The sequence below is a fragment of the Phoxinus phoxinus genome, assembly GCF_949152265.1.
Source record: "Phoxinus phoxinus genome assembly, chromosome: 7".
NCBI classification, from domain to species: Eukaryota; Metazoa; Chordata; class Actinopteri; order Cypriniformes; family Leuciscidae; genus Phoxinus; species Phoxinus phoxinus.
This window is the reverse complement of record NC_136882.1, coordinates 1,263,765-1,284,562: the sequence shown is the minus strand read 5'-3', so window position 1 is coordinate 1,284,562 and position 20,798 is coordinate 1,263,765. Positions and strand designations below refer to the sequence as shown.

The window sequence follows — 20,798 nt, the reverse complement described above, 5'->3', positions numbered from 1 at the left end:
CCCTAGCAACCATTTTGCAAGACCTATTCACCTTATTCCGGAAGTAGCACTGGGTGGCGCCATCCGCGTAATCTCACTTCCTGTTTTAGCTACTTAGCGCTTTGTTTGCCCTGGTCAAATCTGTTATCAGTCTTAGTTTAATTTAATTGCCTTCTAATTTATTTAAAGAAATTAGAGATGGCCAGTGTTAACTGTGCAGTCCGTGGCTGCCATAACAGCTGGAGAAAAAGAAATTTGACGCTGTCTCAGCTTTGTTATGAGCATCAAAAGAAGAGATCTGAATGTTGTGGGCCAGCATTTACTCTGCACCGACCCCCGGTCAAGGAAGAGGACAGGCGTGCGTGGCTTAAGGCGCTGAATTTAAAGAACCCGCCGAAGTTTCCTTTTGTCTGTTCCTATCACTTTGTAGACGGTAAACCTACTCCTGAACATCCATACCCCGAGAAATGGTTAGGCTACGTCGCGCCTCTGAAGAGACCTCGCCGGGTGCTAGTAAGAAACACAAGTAAGTTGACATGATGAATAAGTTGTTTGACAAGACTCTCCGCCTGATCCTGTTTGTGTATGTTTAGTGCAATAGACATTATTTATTGGGCTATCAAGACATTTAACAAAGATCATGTCATGTTCTTTAATTTGTTAAAATATGTAAAGTAATGTGATTGGTTCTATGTAACACTTTGTGAAATTATGAAAACCAGAGGTGTGCAGTACTGCGTTAGCTAGCTATATTTACAAAGTTTCTTTACTTTTAATGTAATTGAGTATTTTTAACAGTCTGTTATAAACGTTTTTGTTTAACTAAAAGCTTTATTTTAACAATATGAAACATTTCTTCTTCCAAAATTATTTAATTATTTCTTAGTTTTGTAAATTTAAGATCAGACTTTTCATTTGAATTGCATGATTTTTTTTGTACAAATTGTCAAACGGATGTAGCGTTCACAATTTCTCTAATTTGAGTACATTATATTTACTTGAACCCCTACTGTTGTATTGAAGTAACTTTAACTTTACTTAAATATATAGATGTCACCAATGTTGTACTATTTTTGTTTCCTCAGCTGCATCTGCCACCTGTGCTGTGGAAGACAATAATCATGAGGAAGAAACCCCTTGGCTTCCTCCTGACCACGACTACGCAGGGAGTCCTACCCCATTATTAGACCAGCCACTTAAGCACGATAAGGCAACACAGTGCTCGGGTCCCCCCGAACTGAACAAACAACTTCTCCGCTCTGATCACCTCAGCCTTCTGTACACAGGCTTGAATTTGGAAACCTTTTCTTTTTTAGCTGATCAGCTGACAAAGGATTACATAAATGCTTTTCAGATGGATGCTCGTGATCAGGTGTTTATGTCACTGATGAAGCTGCGGCTGAATTTGCTGCAGGATCACCTTGCTGAAATATTTCATGTCTCACAGTCACAAGTCAGCAAGATTACATCATTGTGGTACGACATCATGGAGGAGAAGATGAGGACTTACATCCCATGGCTGCCCAGGGAGACCATTCAAGCTACAATGCCACAATGTTTTAAAGATCACTATCCAACAACAACCTGTGTCATTGACTGCTCTGAAACCCCCCTCCAGAAACCCCACAACCTTGACTCAAGAGGCGAGTCTTATAGTCATTATTACGGCCAAAATACAAATACCTGGTGGCGATTGCTCCCTGTGGTCTAATAATGTTTGTGTCTGCTGCATATGGAGGACGGTGCAGTGACAAATTTATTACAGCAGATAGTGGCTTTTTGGACTACCTACGTGCAGGAGATGTAGTCATGGCGGACAGAGGCTTCATCATTTCAGACCTCCTCCGTGAACGAAAAGTTAAGCTCATCTTGCCAGCGTTCACAAAAAAGGGGCTGCAACTGTCAGAAGAGGACACAACCAACACCAGACGCATTGCTAATGTCCGTGTCCATGTTGAACGGGTCATCCGTCGTCTAAAAAACTTCAGACTCATTTCACAGACTGTTCCGATTAATCTGGCCCCCAAATTGGACAAAATCTTGAGAATCTGTGCAGCTTTATCTAACCTGCGTGGGGATATCATTCATGAAGAGGAAGATTAGTTGTAAATTAATAATTGTAAATACTTAAGTTAAGCTTTTCTTTAACAGTGTTTCCTCTACTCAATTGTCTTTAGTGATTCCTGCGTGCTTGTGTACTTTTTTTTATTTTTACATAATGCACGTTTTAAAGAAACATGAAATTGATACATGTAGAGTTATAAAATGTTGATAGAAACAATCACTGCTTGTTACAATGAAAGCTGTTTATTTGTACATTAAACAGAACATGGAACAAAAACTGTCAAACTATTCTGTCAGCACATATGAAGACAACATTTCAGTGGCTGTTACTGTACTTTGATAAAAGAGAAAATAAAAGGTTTACATTTTTGGAAAAACAATACACAACATGACAAATTAAATTCAAATGATATCTAATACTTACAAACATACAGTATATATATATATATATATATATTTAAATAAATGAATAGATATGTTATTCATTGTATTTAGAAAAATTGCCTTGCCATACATAAACATTTTAGCATTTAATCAGCTCAACCCACCTTCCACAATATTGCTGCTGCATGACTACAGGACCTCCCTAACCCAGCAATGCAAGTGCATCCTGTAGTCTCCACTGCTCCATTGGATGTGGCCAACACCCAAGCCAAATGAGATGGAGTGCTGGCCTGACTTGGGCTCACGCTTGCTTTCAGAAACACATACTCCTCCTCCAGGTGAACCAACACACGGCCGACTTTACCACTGTGGAGGTATTGGTATGCCTCAGTACTTTTAAAGTTCCGCATAGCAGAACCATCAACCCCAAGAGACAAAACAAAATAATTAAAAATGTCGCCATATGTAATATGTGGCCATTGCTTCATGTCATCACCCCACTCAGACACATCCCTTGGGTGAGGCAAACATATCCCCCCTGAGCTCTTCAGTGTGTGTATTGTTTCCTCCCATGTACTTTTCTCCATTGTTGACATCTGTGAAAGATAAAAGTAATTAGTATAGTCAGAAACACTTAAAATTTTAATGTAACAGACTAATGATGCAGCAGACAGTGTGAAATAAGAGAGCGCTGTAGCTACATTTGTTTTTACATTTATGCTTTACTGTTCTCAGTATGATATTGATATAAGTAGATAGGCTATAATTTTATAGCCAAATGCGTTGGCCTATGGTTATTAATAACTGCTGCAATGTACTAAAGTACATTTCACTTGAAGCTTTTGAAACAATGCCACCATCAAATTATTTAATAGCTGTGTCTTTCTAATAGCTATTACTTAGTTATGAATATGTGCACAAACACTACTACATGTAAAGTTTGAAACATTATTACACCACAGTTTGTTTGTTTAATCACCAGATACATTTGCAGTGTATAGCTAACAGATGAGAAAAAAATAGCCACGAACTGGTGTTACAACTTTAGATGTTTGTGGCTAATGTAGGCTAAACACTACACATCGGCCGGGCTGCGATCAGACAGGCAGACGGGTCATATAAACACCTAAAAGTCGTTAAAAAATTACCTAGAGAAACATTGCATTGCATTGCTGTGCTGTTGGTACACACGTACAGAGCACATTTGGCACAAATTAGCTTACCTTATGTGACATTTTATCAGTGAGACTTCTCTGCAGTTCTCCTCGAAATTGAATGAGAGTCCGCTAAACCGGAAGTTCGTTTACAACGGAAGTACTGGACAGAAGTAAAAGTGGGCGGGGCGGAATAAGGTGAATATCTCTGCATCAAAACATCGTATAGAGATGGGGGTTGGTTTATACATTCACACTGACTTTGGAGCTTCATGATTGGCAGCTGCCAAGCCACTCCTATGAAGGTATTTTTGGTGCAAAACTACTGAACACATGTGAGAGCGGAATTTGTAGCTGTAGAGCATACCCACACATGTGTATCAATAAATTTGAAGTCACAGAGATTTTTTTTTAAACTTGTAGATTTTTTTCCTCTCCTACAAATACAACACAACAGTTACACATTCTCAAATTCTTCATTGCAGGTGCACAAATCGCATTCTACAAATCACAAATTAAGAAATTTGTACGCTCACATTTTTGCTACAGTTGCTGCAGTGAATATGGTGCAAAACGCATTCACACACCTGTATAAAAAATGTGAAGTCACGGACAAATTTTGCACACCCGTAAATTAATATGTGAATCCATACAATGAGAGTTGCACACTTGTGGAATATCTGGTCACAAATGCATTACTTTTCTTGGATAGTTTTCTGACATAATCACAAGTCAAATTACTACAACTGCTTGAATCTGCTGCTACGAGTCTCAAACGCATTTTTTTCGCCTTTAAATGACAAGTTACGCGCGCTCTCACATTTGCACCATATACTCCGTGAAATTGGGAGCAAAAGCAATTTGTGCATCTGTGAGGCAGGGGCGGGCCCTGTTCAGAGAGCAGAGAATTTCGGCCAATCAGAAGAGCTCGTTTGAGCCGCCGGCGCGCGACCGAGAAAGGGGAAAAAAAACCGTGACCATCTTCCCGCGCTGGATGTGAAGGAGAAGGACCAATAAAGGTATGTTTATTTTCACCGTTCACCGTTATATGTTTGTTTAAGTAGTTTTAATATGTGCTCTGGTCGGCTAAGTTGGAAATCATTGTTTCTTATTGTTTCACGAAATGACGTTAAGTTAACTTACACTAACGGTAATGCTAGCCTAACGCATCTGTACTATTAAGTTTGCTATTCAATCGTCTCATAATTAAAGATAACAGCTACTCTCATATTAAACAATGTATTCCTTATATTCTCTTCTGCTTTACCTTCTAGAAAAATGACAGAACAGGGTGGGTCTTCGCAGGTCAGTATCATATCAAATGTGTACAATGTTTTTCTTTCTTTTGGTTTGTTTTTGGTGGATGATAACAGTTATAGGAATACCATAGTAAAGTAAAAGTATTGTATTTGCCCAGTAGGCATAATTGGAAGCTACAGTGAGTCACAGAGTAGGTTAATTAACATTCTATAAAGCCAATGCGATTTAAAGCACGTTTTAAATGCAAAATTCCCGTTCCATGAAATATATAATCACTATTTACATAGTTTAAGAATAGTTAGTTCACTCCCATGTGCCCTGCAGTGTCCCAAAATCAGCTGACCTGCAACAGATGCTTTACCACTTAGAAACAGGCACTGCCTCACAAAACTAAGCTAGACGTGCATTTTTTTTTGGTCATATTTATCATTTTTTTCTCTGTGCCATGACTATAACATAATTCCAATATTTTTATTTCAGGTTTGATTTATGCAAAACGTATAAATTATTATAGTATAATCATGTTTGTTTTAATAATTGTTTATTGGCATAATATCATTTAGGCAGCCAACATTGTTGAGATGCTAGAAGGATTGTTTTTGTAATAGTTTTGTTCTCTCTAGGAAATGCTACTCAGTCATTTACTTGACAGGCTCTTCATCAGACTATCAAGTTGCCTTGATCGTGCCCCTCTGGATCTAGATTATTTGGAGTTTGTATGTTCACAGGAGCTTGTTGTACTCAGTGCAGTATCAAGCCAACTTCAGATCCCTCAAGCAGTGTATGATGCCCTTACGGAGTTACATCACCTAGTCTCTGAGCAAAATGACAAGGAAACATGTATAACAGTTTCTCTGGAGAGGGGAAATAGTGGCCGCCCCAGAGTTATAATATCCAAGGAATATGTGGCTGAGCTTCTTAGTATGGGCCTATCTGTGAAGTGCATTGCCAATTTTGTAGGGGTTTCTAGGTGGACGCTGCAGAGACGTATGAGTGATTGGGGATTATCTGTGAGGGGTCTGTACAGTGACTTAACTGATGAGGAACTTGACGTTCTGGTATCAGACATTCACTCCAGCAACCCACATGCCGGATATCGAATGATGTTGGGACTGCTGCAGGCTCGGGGACATCGAGTTCAGTGGCGGAGGGTCCGTGCATCAATGCACAGAGTTGACACTGCAGGGATTGTATCAAGAATGTCAGAGTTGCGGTGTGTGGTACGCCGGACATACTCTGTCCCAGGCCCCAGATCACTGATGCATATCGACACAAACCACAAACTTATAAGGTTGGTTGTGTTTTTCAAACAAATCTATTGCAGGGCTAGTTCTATATAAAAGTAAGATTATGGATGTTTATACACTTTTTTCACTTTCTCTATTAAGGTACAATATGGTGATATTCGGAGGAATTGATGGCTTCTCCAGAAAGGTACTGATAATTATTTGATGCAGGCCTTTTTTTGTAGTATATCTTAACAGTAGCATAACAATACTTAACCCCTTAACTTGCACCCCGTTTTTCACATAGACATGAAAATAAAGTAGCCTATCTAAACTTAAATGGGTGAAATTCAAGCGTTCTTTGTAATATAGACATATGGTTGGTTTGGTCTTGTTTTTAAGAAGACATTTGGCAGATAATTGTAGAAGTGGAATAAATTATGAAATATATATATATATATATGAACATATACAATGTAAAAATATAATTTTTATAATAAAATATATATTTTACAAAATATGTTTGACTCTAAAACTGAAAATCAAAGCCAAATATCTGAACAAATTTAAGGTTGATATCTCAAAAAATGAGCTTTTAGTGAGATTTTGTTTGGGCGCAGTACGTTTTTCACTAGATGACATCCAAGCTCCATTGATGACCATATAAGGGTGCCTCCATTGCTATATATGGTTTGTGCAATCGGAACCATATGTAAGGAATAATTGACGACAGGCCGTTGAATTATTAGAAAAATAATGCACACCCGAGGTGGTAATGCGGTCACGACGCGAAGCGGATATATATCCATTGCTATATATGGTTTGTGAAATCTGAACCATATATTTCCATAATTTTCTTACAATTTATGAAGTAGACATCCTATTCAGAAGTAGTATGGGCAGTTTGGAAGTATTTGATTTGAACTTAACCTCTAATAAACACATAACCTATGTGCGTTAATAGCTCACCGCATCACAAATGGATAATATATATATTTATTTAAATTTAAAACATTTTCAGACATGTTTTTCTCAAAAATGTTTTATAAATGTTATCTTTTAAACGCTTGACATGAAAACAAACCGACATTTTTTACCAATCTGTCATGATTTCAAAATTAAGTATGAAAATATTCTTGTTGCAAATTGATAAATTACTGCCCTGTAATTTGTTTTGAAAATCAGACTAGAGATTGTAAGCTTTCAAATGATATATATATACAACTAGGTTTTTTTAAGATATTGTTTTAAATATGTAATGGCAGTGCCACTTATTTGGTTAAAGAGTATATATAACTTAATCAAACTTAAAAAATTAAAAGGTTTGATTTTGTTCTGTATTATTCCTGTAGATAATGTATCTTGGTGTTGCCAATAACAACAAGGCCTCCACTACCCTTGCCTTCTTCAGTGAAGCTGTTGAGAGATGTGGCTTACCACAAAGGTCAATATTATAGTTAAATGTATATATTTACTCTTAACTGTACCACTCTGATTGTCCTTCGTTTAAATGGCCTCTTATATCAACTGAAAGTTGCAGTCTTAAATTCTGGCACATTTACTTCTTAAGGGTTCGTGGTGACCATGGTGTAGAAAATGTTGATGTGGCCCGCTTCATGTTCTCCATCCGGGGATCCGGGAGAAACAGCTTCATTGCAGGGAAAAGTGTACATAATCAGAGGTAACCATGAATATATGTGTATATGTATATATATATAAACGGGTAAAATGTTTACATACGCTTTATTTTTTAATACTGTGTTATCTGGATGATCCACAACTTTTTATGTTTTGTTAAACCTTGCTAATACCAAACCAAGGTCAGGATTAGAATCCTCTTTCACCTCAATTGCCTAACACGAGTACAGTATTTACTTTGCTCTTACTGATTAAAAAAAGGACTATAATATTGCATTAACCATAGTTTTTGATTTGTTGTAATAGTCCTTTTTTTATTTGCATGCTACAATTTCTGGACAGGAATATTCTAAATGCTGAAATAAATGTATGTGCTTTTAACAGAATTGAACGTCTCTGGCGAGATGTGTTCACAGCGGTCACATGCCACTTCTACAATGTGCTTCACCAGCTGGAAGGGGATGGTCTACTTGACCTGTCCAGTAGTGTTCATCTATTCTGCTGCCATTATGTTTTTATTCCCCGCTTGCAAGCCCAGCTTGATGGATTCAGAGATGGCTGGGACAATCACCCCCTTTCAACTGAGAGAAATCTCACTCCTAATCAACTGTGGCACATGGGTCTACAGCACAACTCTGAAGAGTACAATGATGAGGTACATGTTTGTTAATTATACTCAAAACAGCATGCATTTGTGGCAGATGAAGTATTGACAACTTATGTTACAGGATTTGCAGATCCCTTTGGTTGACTGGGAAAGTAGTGGTCTTATACCCTGTGATCCCAACTCTGGTGTCCATGTCCCTGAGAGTGACTGCCTTTTGAGACCTGATGGCCTAGCTGGACTTAGTGCTGCTGTGGACCCAATGGGACCCTCAACATGCATGGGAGTAGATAAATATTTAGCTGCGCTGGAGTATATGCACAGCATTGGCTATGTGTAGGGTCATCTGTATGAACTTTAATTCCCTATGAAAATCAAATAGACACAACTTCATGTTTTTTTTTTTTAAATCAAGTTTATTGTAAATACATTTGTACAACTGTACACAACTCTAAACCGTTTCAATAAAACCCAACATTTCAACGTCTTGGAACATTGAAAAACTGATCAATGCTTAACAATGGTAAGATTCTTCAATTATTAAGCTAAAATTTAATGGAAAACAATGAAATGAGATAGCTTGTGAATTCAGAGCGTTCCACTTTCTACAATAATCCAAACCCACTGTCATTTGTGGCAATGCAGTTCTCTAAATGAACACTAAATTCGCTGTAACTCTTGTAGTAACCTGGCAAGCGAAGCATGCGGTAGCATGTGGATGAAGTGGGATATTCCGCTCTAACCACCTCCACTTTCATGTTAGCCATGGGTATCTCCCATCCAACCCAAAACTTGACAAGTTGTTTCAGCTGCTCTTGAGACACTGAAAATAAAGAGAGCCAAAGCACAAGAAAACTGAGTCTCTAACCCTACATGTTGCAGTAAAAAAAATATTTGGCTAATTTGCAAGCATGTTAAGGTTAAAAGTCTAGTGTACATGTTTTTCCTATGGTGTCTGACATGTTTGTATAATTGAGTAAATACGCTTTGTTGATGTGACTTCACAAGTAGGACAAAACAAGTGCTCAGCATGGCAGAGGAACAGATCTTATAATTATTTTATTTCTTCATGCGTTGTACACAAACAGACAACGCACCTTCTCAATAGGTGTCTATAAACCAATAAGAATTATTCAAAATCAAAATGCATAGAATTTTTTTAATGAACATAATTTATTCCTCCATAAGGTACCTTTACAAAATCCTTATATTAAAGGAAATTGTATGTGTGTGGGATGAGTGAGGTCAGGTGGATGCGGGTAGTTGTTTAACACTAAAAGTGGAAAGCACTAGATGGGACATTACATAGGAAAACGAATATCAGTATGCAATTTACCTGTTTTCATAAACTGACGCAAGTACCCCATAATTCTGCATTTGATGTCAATTGAGTACCCACTGTCATCTCCATCATCCTCCAACCCTCCTTCATCAGGCCATTTAATGTGGTCTAGAATAACCTAAGAACAAGATGATTATGACAACTATACACATTTTATAACCACATGCTGGTTTCATTATTTTGTGGCTTAGTATGTGTTGTGTCCCATTTATTTGCATTTCTAACTGCTCCAATAACAACAAAAAATATTCCTTGATACTAAGATACATAGTTACAAAAATTGTCAGATGGCACTTTTTCCGATTAAAATTACTGTTGGACAAAAAGTGGAATACCTCAGCACTGCATTCAGCCATTGACTGACGTGGAAAAACCGATAACACTGTGTCAGGTCGAGATTCCAAAAGTGGCAAAATCAATGATTCCCTCAATCCCTGCTTGAACTGTTTCAGCTGGCGTGCATTTCGTCCAAGAACCTCAAAATATCAGAAGGATAAAATTAGCGTTACCTTGTCTTTATGTGCTCACAAAGTTACTGAGTGCCCTGTTACAGTGTTTACTTCCTTTTTATTCTCATGTTCATATATTTAAACAATTACTTTATTTGTGGGAAACATAAATTTACTCATAAATTACTGCACTGGAGATGTTGGAAAAGGGTTAGAGACACAATTAAGCCCTTTTCAGTTGCATACAAACTACGAGAAAAAGTCAAATTACCACTAGGCCTGGAAAAGTAACCAGGAATGTACATTCAAAAAAAGAACAAAGCATGTCTGAAATATGAAAATGTCCAGTTAGATGGGACAAATATACACCCAAATGACCAAATCCTTCATTTTTTTAAATGTTGGAACTTTGGACTTACTGCATGTTGAAGCAGATTGTGAAGAAGCCAAGTCCTGTTGGTTTTTGTTAATACAGGGAGATCCCATGCCAGTGCCAACTCATTTACAGCTGCCCTCTGATCCTCAGTGAGTCCACAGCATTGGTTCTTGGATGCTTCATCTTCAAAAAGCTTTCAAATCGATATGAGACCCATCACAATTACATATCAATTGTATATACCACTTAATACAGAGCAGTCTAAATTATTTTTACAATGACAGCTTTGTTTTGGCTTATGGAATGCAACATATTTTACGTTCTCAGTAGAAGAGACTGGTCAAGCTTTAATTTTAAGGTACATTCATATCTGATGAACTCTGTTCGAATTATGAACCTTTTAAAACATTGACCCACTTTACAGTGTCCAAGAGTAAGTGATCAATCATCTGATGCCTGATGTTTGGCTAGTTGCGTTTAATTTTAGTTTATATGAAAAAGTATAAAAGTATTTTGTTGTGCTGTCTTTGACCGTGATATTTGCTCTGCTGCTTTTTTTTTTTGTTGCTCTGATGTACTGGAGGATCCCCTCGAAAACGAGATGTTTCATCTCAAGGGGTAAATCCTCGCAATAAAGATATGTTAAATAAATATGAAAAAATCTAGGTTTGATTCCGTATGTGGTGGTTACATTTGGAATTTGTTGCAGTTGTAACTAAGTCCAAGGTTCCTACAAAAAGGCGTACTTTTTTCAGACTCAAATTTGCAAACCACTCCGAACATTTTTCAGACCATATTTAACATAAACAGTTCTAATATCATTACTTTTAGCATTATATCTAGTATTTAGTAGTCATCTGTAAATATTTTTATTTTCTTCTTTTTTTTTAATTGCTTTTCTGAAACCTAAAATGCTATATATATATAGGCTATATAGTTCATTAAAAAAAAAAAAAAAATCGGTGCAATAGTCTGGTAAACCATTTTTTATCATTCTGACGTACTTGTCCAGACCAGGAAATTACTAAAATTCTTTAATTTACACAAATTACTCAAATTCCATACTTTTTCAAACTGTGTTTTCCATACTTTTGCATAGGAACCCAGTCATACATCTCATGGTATCAAGATTCTATTGAATTGTCTCATTAATTTTGTTAAGATAAAACATGTGTACTTAGAATAAAATGACATGCAATTCCCACACAGTTCACCTGATATGGATGTACTCTAAAATTAAAGCTGACAATATGCACTTTCACATCTGCAATTAAAAAAATATATATATATACTGGATTGCATTGCACTTCTTGGAACATACCGGTCTGATGGTCTCCTTGATGTCTAGATCTGCCACATCTTCTAGTGTGATGGTGGCTGTCTGGGGTGTTCCACCTAACAGCACATGAAGAACTGCAGGGCTAAGACCTGTCAGACGAGGTCCACCATGCAGAAAAGAATGGCCAATCATTCTCCCTGCCATGATAAACATTTCATTCTGCGCCAAAACTTGTGAGGTGGAAGGGATTAGATGGTCAGGTTGGCCCTCAAAGAGTAAAGTGCCGCATGCATTTCCTACAGGGAAATAATCAAACCATAGATTTAGTTAGTATGTAGTTAGATTTTTTGACAGTCCCCAGTTTAAAGGTATACAATGAGTGATATAAAGAATCTGTATGTGCAAAAACAGCATCTGATCTAACATCTTGTCTTTTTAAAAAAAACTATTATTACCTGTAAACAAAAACACACAATGTAAAATTTTGCTCTGAGGTGAAATTACACCTGTAGTGTAGTTTGATTAGTTTGTTTGGTCATTTGAACCACACCAGTTTGTTTAGAAGTGGACTGAGACTCATCTTTTCAGCGGTCTCAGTCTGCTTTTTTGATGCGCACCAGGGTTCAGATGGCAGCGTTCACACTCATACAAATGAACTGCACTAACAGAGCAATTGAACCAAACATGCCAAGTGAGAACATGTAAACGAACCAAGACCAGGAAGATAAGACCCTAAAAAGGACAGAATGCTCACTCATATAATTTCTTTCTCGTCATTGTCACAAGTTTGCCCATCACAGTTCGGTACATGCATCAGAACCGCGTATCCATGCAGCAGATCTGTGTTTGTGTGTGTGAGGAATTCATGTTTTTTTTTTTTTGGTCCAGACCAAACATACCAAGCGAACCAAGCTACAAGTATGAACACACCCTAAAAGAAATCTTTAAGAACTTAATTTAGCTAATTTATTATTTTTATGCCAGATTTGTCCAGTAAACTTACCAAAATCAACAGTAAAACCATGTTGCAACTTGTGCATTACCATACTTAAAAAGTGTCGATTCACACCATCCCCAATAGCCAAATCTCCTGAAAATACAAGAAATTACAAACACAAAGTCAAATGAGTGCACTAATATACTGTACAAAAATGTATTGATCATTTTCTCCAATACTCTCCCCCATTATATGAAAATATTAAATTTAGGCAGTATATGCTCAAAATGTATTTTAGAATATGATCTTAAGAAAGGGAAAAAAGCATGAAAGCAGTGAGTAGACAATCAATGCTCTTATACATGTAATTAAACCAATAAGATGTACATCATATGTACAGCGTACTGTCTGTTAAGTTACAGTACCCTGTAATTTAGCTTGGAACGGTCTTGCCCAATCAATGTAGGGAGCCTTGTAGAAGTTGAGGATCGTTCCCTCTTGCTCCTCTACATCTTCTCCGATGTCTAGTTTAATTTTCAGGGTAGGCTCGTCTTCTTTTTTTTGCAGCCACTGTCTTCTGTAGTGGTCTGCAGCCAGTTCTGGACTGACAATGCCTTTCCAAGCTGGAAATGAAAGCAGAAAAGTTGTTTAAAGCCACAGTACCAAGCTGTCTGAATCAACATGGTCTGCAACTCAATTGAGTCAATAAAGTCTCCATGAGATAATGTACTGTAAACCACACAGGCTCATACACTTAGATGGTTAGTTCACCCCCCAAAAAATATTTTCTGTCATTAATTCCTCTCCCTCATGTCGTTTCAAACTCGTAAACCTTTGTTCATCTTCGGAACACAAATGAAGATATTTTTATGAAATCCGAGAGGTTTCTGAACCAGCCGTAGGCAGCAACATCATTGCAACTTTCAAGGCCCAGAAAGGCAGTTAATACATGTTAATACATGGTTAAAATAGTCATGTGACTCCAGTGGTTCAACCTTAATATTATGAAGCGACGAGAAAACTTTTTGTGGGCAAAAGACAAACTAAAATAACAACTTCATTCAACAATCTCTTCTCTCTTCTCCTAAGCTGTTCACATAGTAACGCTGGCTCATTATTGGCACACGTGTCGTGGTGATCATGTGACCAGCCTCGGCCAATAACGAGCCAGCGATTTGACGTAAAACCTGAAGCGCTGGACTGTGTTTACTAAGTGAACAGCGTAAGAGAATGAAGCTGAAGAGAAGAGATTGTTGAATAAAGTCGTTATTTTTGTTATGTTTTTTTTGCACACAACATATTCCCGTCGCTTTATTACATTAAGGTTGAGCCACTGGAGTCACATGGAGTATATACCATGTCTTTACTGCCTTTTCAAGTTTCAATGGCTGGTCCAGAAAGCTCAGAGTTCATCAAAAATATCTTCATTTGTGTTCTGATGATGAACAAAGGTCTTACGGGTTTGGAACATCATGAGGGAGAAGAATTAATGACAGAGTTTACATTTTTGGGTGCACTAACCCTTAAACAACACAGTCTGCATGGCTACAGCGGTCTAAATAGTATGAATATATAAGAACTGTGGACCAGTCTGAGTCAGACATTTTGCAATGTCTACATTGTAGATTGGGAATTTACATTTCACAATTACAGCATGTTTCAAAATAATGTCCAACTGTATTGAGTTAACTTATTAAGAACTAATGAATAAATCAACACTAACCCAAATCATCAGTTTGTACAGGTCTGGACCCTAATGGCATATCCTCTACTGGAAGAGTAGCTGATGTGCTTGGTCTTGTGTGAAGTGTTGAGTCGACAGAGAAAAAAGAGGCACCAGCACTGCTTTCAGAGTCAGGCAGTGTAGATGTGGAAATAATATCTGCAAAACTTAACATTAAAACATAAACACACTTGAACAATCTATATAACAAACAAAATTACACTTACACTCACACTCAGATTATTACACAAAAGATATTTGCAAACATGGCATTGTGCATGTGACACACCTGATTGCAGTCTGTATGAAGCTAACCTATCAGCTACCCCTCAAGCATCTGAAAGCATTATGATTTCTAAAAGCCCAGTAATGTATAACTACAATCAGTAAATATGATATGATGTGCAGTCTACAGTGAGGACTTTTAAAGAAAGTTAGAATTGTGTAAGCATGACATTACACCAAATTAAAGATTAAAGTATGTCAGTTTTTTTTTAGATATATTAAATAATGTTTAGATGTCTGAATGAAAATGTAATTATCATTAAAATTATTACTGTAATTGCCCTACAGTAAACTTTATAGCCATTTCTGTCAAGATCATATTTTTAAACACAGCTGAGCTGTGACGTCAGAAGAGGGAGACGTGCCAAAAAAGTTCTATTCAAGTATGGAGAGTTTTGAGTCTGAGGAGATCCGAAATCCCCCTCAAACCTACGATGGCCCACAGACATACAATTCTGAGCCTCCCAGGCGTGAGACAGATGAGGAGCCAAACAGAAATTTAAATAATTCCTATCGAAGAAACATAAATATCTGGTCTGAAGAGAACCAGTGGAGAGTTGGTCAGGTGTCTTAGTAAGTATAGGGGTGGAACGGTAGCCTACATGTATTCGGATTGAACCGATACGGGTTCGGTGCATGAATATACACGGTACAAAAATAAATAAAACTTGCGTGCAAATTAATTAATGCGGAACTACTGTTAGATACGCGGGTTAATTAGGGACGCCTAATCTGTAGCTCCGCCTTAGCTCTGTGGCTATAATGAACAGGCTGACAATGTTTTTTGTAATAATATGCTGGGTGATATGAAAATGTAATTATTATATAAAAAAAAAAAATCATGATTCACAAATTATATCTAGATTTCCTTGCTTTTCACTAAACATACTAAACAAATAGCAAGACATACTAATTCAAAGAATTATTTTATATCTTATAAGACTACTTTAATTAGTCTGCCAATGGGAGCAATACAAGTTGTTTTAAATCTGGATGTTACAATTAAGCTTTTTTCACCTTTTCAGAAAGGAAATTTAAGTGAATCAATTTAAATTATTGATATAACAGCACTGGCACTGGTTTTTTGTCTTTGATTGTTGATTTACATCATGCTTGCGATACCTTTCACCACATGAACTTGCATGGTATGCAACGATCTCTGCAGGAAACTGCTTTCCACAAATTGGACAGGAGTCCTAAAGGCCAAGTGGTCATAAAGAGGTATATAAAATTAACAAACCTGAAACTGAAAATACTACAGTAGTATATGAACCGAAGAATAAAATATACTGAAGTTTGTGATATCAGTCTGTGTAATTTGTTTCTGGATTGCAGCTTTAATATTAACCTGAAACATCATTGATGGCTTACCACACAAATAAGGTCTGACTCCTGTTCTGCTGGATGGTCTACTACTGTCTGGTCTGCTTCCTCTTCAAATTCATCTTTCTTTGAATATAAAACACAAAAAACAACCCTTTATAACAATGACTTGTCAGCTGAAAACTGAATTACACTACAATGATTCAATCAAACCATAGCCGAGGACATGAGGTGTTATATTTATTTTATAAAACAACTAGAATTTAGAAGACAACTTACATTATATCCACAGGACTCAATGTGGAACTGTATCAGTGGCAGAGGAATTAACTTGCCACAGGTCATGCAGGCATTTTTCGGCATTCTTGCGAATTCTGCAGCGTCAAATGGGAGTGGGGTGGTATCAATTTTCTCTTGCAGAGGGACAATGTATATAACATTTTTTCCATTGTTTGATGAACTCTTAAGGACTTTGGCAGTGTACCCTTCAGCGCCCTGGGGCAATGGAGTGGTTTTTCTTTGTCCACTGCCCCCTTTGAAAACATAAAACATTTTAGTAGCTCATTCAAATGACCTTTTCTTCCTTTGTATGATGGAATATGATATTATTGAAGATTACATTTATTAAAATTTAACACAAAAAAAACTTTTGAGCTTAACTGATATATAACAGGTCTAGATACTTAACAGGTCTGGATGTTTTCTTTAACAATGGAAAAAAAAACTCACCTGAAGCCTTTGTAAGCAGCCAACCACCACGCAAATCTCTCATCTTGGGAAATTCTTCCAGCAGCACTCGGCTTATCTGTAATAAATTTTCACTGCTGTCATTGTGAAAATATCAGTTCCACCATCTTTTCAGTCAATTGAAACAACTGGGGCATCAGTTAACATGTAATCAATATCATCAATAGCATACAGTCAGGATTTGGTATCTTTACGACCAGTGTTTTTGTGTTTTATGAGGTGAAATAGTTAAATGATGACTGATGGCAGTTATCAGATAAAGTTAGATGTTGATAGTTTGTCTGATCTGTACCAGCTGCAATAAAGGCTGTTTGGTTCACCCGCCAATCTGCAGGTCCCTGCCCTACTATGTACAGTGATATTTGCAAAAATCAGACTGATTAGCTTTCCTGTAGCTCAGTGGTAAGAGCATTGCGTTAACAACGCAAGGTGTGGGTTCGATCCCAGGGGATTGCACATACCTATGTATAAATGTATAGGATAATGCAATGTAAGTCTGCCAAATGTAAAAATGTAAATGATTTCATACACCTCCATAAACCAGGAATGACTGAAAGACTTTCAGTCATTCCTGGTGTACGGAACATGGTGTACAGTCCAGCTGTTGCAGATATCAATCTACAAAATCACAAGACAGCAGTGACAGGCAGAGTAGGGGATAAATCAGAAGAGATAAATTACAATGTGTATGGATTAGACAGACTGACAATGAAATCACTTAAAATGTATACCACAGTTACACAGTTCTGTGGCATGATCAAAGCAATTGTAAGACATTACAATATGCAGATGTCAAAAATTGACTGCCAGTATGGCGACCACAACAGAAATCACATGATTTGAAACAGTAACTGAAAAATATCTGTCTTGAGAGTTGATTTTTTATTATTATATATTTTTAAGGCTAACCTCTGTGTGATCCACATTTTCATCCATATTTATGGTCCTCCTTCCAAGACCTGCTTGCAAGAGCACTGCCTCATCCTTTGGGGTTTTGTCGGTGTTCTCAGGTTGCAGGCAGAACTGCAGTTCCATAAATTTTATAGCTGATACACGTGGAGTATCCGATGACTTTCTTTTTCGTTTCTGGCCTCCAGAATACAAAGATGGGAAACATCTTGGAGGAGGCATAGACAGTTATTAAGCAGTGAAAATCTAAATATCAAAGTAACATTTTATTAATGAATATAAAACGGTGTTGAGTTGTTGTTGTGTAAAATTGTGTTACATTGTAACTGAGTATTTCTTCTTATTAAGTAAGGAATAATTGATGATGGGCCAAAATATTGCACTGGAGTTAATTATTCCACTTATACAACAGTCAACAATCAATATACAATATACAACAATCATTGTTCAGATATTGTATTTCAAGAAATTTTTCAGGTTTTTGTCCTTAAAACGCTCGTGTGTAGGACTCATTTCTTATGCATCTCATCCCAAGCCTCCATTGCTTTCTCAGTTGTTCATGTTAACTTAAGACATAAATGACTAATTTTACTTGAAAATACATGTAACTTTGACTCATAGGTATGTGTATATAACTGTTCAAGCTCAATTAGTTAAGCACTCAGTTCAGTTCTTACACAGTTCTCTTTTGTTTTGTTTTTTACTGTTGAAATCTGTTTGACCTTTGAAATAATTGAAATCATGTGGCGAAGTGATATGGAACTGTAATGCGTTCCAGACCTGCCTGGAACTACTTTAGCCGTGCATTTCCCTAAAAATAATTGCACACCTAGAATATTCATCAACCAATCAGATTCAAGATTTCAACAGCTCCATTGTATAAATAAAGATAATTCAGCACAGCACACAATATTCTTATTTTACAACAGGGCTGAGTGATTACTGGAATGTTTCCTAAGTTGTGTTAAGTAAGAGTGACCTACTTTTTGACCACAATAATTGTGGTTATTTTTGCCAAAAGCAAAATTTAGTTTGGCTAACAATCACTTACCTTTGCATCTCCGTCTGCACTGTGGCTGGTCTTACAGGTCTGCTGCTGGTAGGAACAGTAGCAGTAGGCTGAGCAGTGGTGTTTTGATGTGACGGAGGTCTTTCCCTTTCACTTTGTATGCAGTTTAGAAGTACACGGACTGCTGACTCAATGTTTGTCTTCTGTTCATTTAGAGAGAAGTCTGGGTTACATTTAATTAGATGTACTTAGAAAATGGAATCATGTAAATTTAGTCTTGATTATATAGACAAACGATTTGTCTCTGATGCCTAAACCAACATCATTTTAATTGTCAAGAGTATATAAGATCAAACAACAAAGTAAGGAGGCAGTGCCTGTTTCTAAGTGGTAAAGCATCTGTTGCAGGTCAGCTGATTTTGGGACACTGCAGGGCACATGGGAGTGAACTAACTATTCTTAAACTATGTAAATAGTGATTATATATTTCATGGAACGGGAATTTTGCATTTAAAACGTGCTTTAAATCGCATTGGCTTTATAGAATGTTAATTAACCTACTCTGTGACTCACTGTAGCTTCCAATTATGCCTACTGGGCAAATACAATACTTTTACTTTACTATGGTATTCCTATAACTGTTATCATCCACCAAAAACAAACCAAAAGAAAGAAAAACATTGTACACATTTGATATGATACTGACCTGCGAAGACCCACCCTGTTCTGTCATTTTTCTAGAAGGTAAAGCAGAAGAGAATATAAGGAATACATTGTTTAATATGAGAGTAGCTGTTATCTTTAATTATGAGACGATTGAATAGCAAACTTAATAGTACAGATGCGTTAGGCTAGCATTACCGTTAGTGTAAGTTAACTTAACGTCATTTCGTGAAACAATAAGAAACAATGATTTCCAACTTAGCCGACCAGAGCACATATTAAAACTACTTAAACAAACATATAACGGTGAACGGTGAAAATAAACATACCTTTATTGGTCCTTCTCCTTCACATCCAGCGCGGGAAGATGGTCACGGTTTTTTTTCCCCTTTCTCGGTCGCGCGCCGGCGGCTCAAACGAGCTCTTCTGATTGGCCGAAATTCTCTGCTCTCTGAACAGGGCCCGCCCCTGCCTCACAGATGCACAAATTGCTTTTGCTCCCAATTTCACGGAGTATATGGTGCAAATGTGAGAGCGCGCGTAACTTGTCATTTAAAGGCGAAAAAAATGCGTTTGAGACTCGTAGCAGCAGATTCAAGCAGTTGTAGTAATTTGACTTGTGATTATGTCAGAAAACTATCCAAGAAAAGTAATGCATTTGTGACCAGATATTCCACAAGTGTGCAACTCTCATTGTATGGATTCACATATTAATTTACGGGTGTGCAAAATTTGTCCGTGACTTCACATTTTTTATACAGGTGTGTGAATGCGTTTTGCACCATATTCACTGCAGCAACTGTAGCAAAAATGTGAGCGTACAAATTTCTTAATTTGTGATTTGTAGAATGCGATTTGTGCACCTGCAATGAAGAATTTGAGAATGTGTAACTGTTGTGTTGTATTTGTAGGAGAGGAAAAAAATCTACAAGTTTAAAAAAAAATCTCTGTGACTTCAAATTTATTGATACACATGTGTGGGTATGCTCTACAGCTACAAATTCCGCTCTCACATGTGTTCAGTAGTTTTGCACCAAAAATACCTTCATACACTCCCTAGCAACCAAACAGATTACCCTAGCAACCGTTTTGCAAGACGTATATCTCTGCATCAGAACATCGTATAGAGATGGGGGTTGGCTCTTTTGACTCATGCTAGCAAACAGGACTTGCTACATGCTACACATGCTAGCAGTGAATAGCTACATGCTAATTTTGATTAGCTAAGTGCTAAATCATGCCTAGAAAATGCTACAAACACCATAGTAACCATCTGTGACAACTATCAACCACCTAGTAACACCATAGCAACTACCCAGAATACCCTAGCAACTGCCTAGCAACCACCCAGAACACCCTAGCAACTGCCTAGCAACCACCTAGCAACCGCCTAGGAACCATCCAGAACACCCTAGCAACCGCCTAGCAACCACCTAGCAACCGCCTA

General features: G+C 37.2%; 3 protein-coding genes across 8 annotated transcripts; 2 read left to right on the top strand and 1 right to left on the bottom strand.

Annotated features, from left to right (window-relative positions):
• Positions 1–43: 43 nt before the first annotated feature.
• On the top strand, positions 44–1,690 carry LOC307001955 (uncharacterized protein; the record flags this gene model as incomplete). Its single annotated transcript, XM_079619054.1, has 2 exons — positions 44–505; positions 1,065–1,690. Exons 1-2 carry the CDS (start codon positions 178–180, stop codon positions 1,688–1,690), a joined length of 954 nt encoding a protein of 317 aa, XP_079475180.1. The 5' UTR covers positions 44–177.
• A 2,210-nt stretch (positions 1,691–3,900) lies between these two features.
• On the top strand, positions 3,901–8,791 carry LOC307001846 (uncharacterized protein). 5 transcript variants are annotated; one of them, XM_079618850.1, is made up of 8 exons: positions 3,901–4,600; positions 4,856–4,886; positions 5,465–6,132; positions 6,230–6,275; positions 7,420–7,511; positions 7,638–7,748; positions 8,090–8,360; positions 8,434–8,791. In XM_079618850.1, the coding sequence occupies exons 2-8, from the start codon at positions 4,860–4,862 to the stop codon at positions 8,647–8,649; spliced, it is 1,431 nt and encodes a 476-aa protein (XP_079474976.1). In that variant the 5' UTR covers positions 3,901–4,600; positions 4,856–4,859; the 3' UTR covers positions 8,650–8,791. The 5 variants fall into 5 exon arrangements, with proteins under 5 accessions (XP_079474976.1, XP_079474978.1, XP_079474977.1 ...); XM_079618852.1 differs by having other exon boundaries at positions 3,902–4,600; positions 5,812–6,132; positions 8,434–8,717; XM_079618851.1 differs by having other exon boundaries at positions 3,903–4,600; positions 5,802–6,132.
• On the bottom strand, positions 8,705–20,379 carry LOC307001845 (uncharacterized protein). 2 transcript variants are annotated; one of them, XM_079618848.1, is made up of 16 exons: positions 19,681–20,379; positions 19,395–19,425; positions 18,731–18,891; positions 17,680–17,887; positions 16,753–16,828; positions 16,303–16,556; positions 16,072–16,149; positions 15,823–15,896; positions 14,416–14,582; positions 13,118–13,315; positions 12,759–12,845; positions 11,798–12,051; positions 10,520–10,669; positions 9,987–10,127; positions 9,646–9,769; positions 8,705–9,132 (listed from the first exon to the last, which is right to left on the bottom strand). In XM_079618848.1, the coding sequence occupies exons 2-16, from the start codon at positions 19,419–19,421 to the stop codon at positions 8,915–8,917; spliced, it is 2,217 nt and encodes a 738-aa protein (XP_079474974.1). In that variant the 5' UTR covers positions 19,422–19,425; positions 19,681–20,379; the 3' UTR covers positions 8,705–8,914. The 2 variants fall into 2 exon arrangements, with proteins under 2 accessions (XP_079474974.1, XP_079474975.1); XM_079618849.1 differs by having other exon boundaries at positions 18,731–18,888.
• Positions 20,380–20,798: the final 419 nt, after the last annotated feature.

Coding starts and splice junctions, on each gene's coding strand:
- LOC307001845 (XM_079618848.1), bottom strand. CDS start 19,421: ATGACAGAACAGGGTGGGTCTTCGCAG. Junction 14,583..15,822: donor GCAAGTTCATGTGGTGAAAG/GTATCGCAAGCA, acceptor TTTAATGTTAAG/TTTTGCAGATATTATTTCCA. Junction 9,770..9,986: donor TGGCTGAATGCAGTGCTGAG/GTATTCCACTTT, acceptor TCTTGTTCTTAG/GTTATTCTAGACCACATTAA.
- LOC307001846 (XM_079618850.1), top strand. CDS start 4,860: ATGACAGAACAGGGTGGGTCTTCGCAG. Junction 7,512..7,637: donor AGATGTGGCTTACCACAAAG/GTCAATATTATA, acceptor TTACTTCTTAAG/GGTTCGTGGTGACCATGGTG. Junction 7,749..8,089: donor AAAAGTGTACATAATCAGAG/GTAACCATGAAT, acceptor TGCTTTTAACAG/AATTGAACGTCTCTGGCGAG.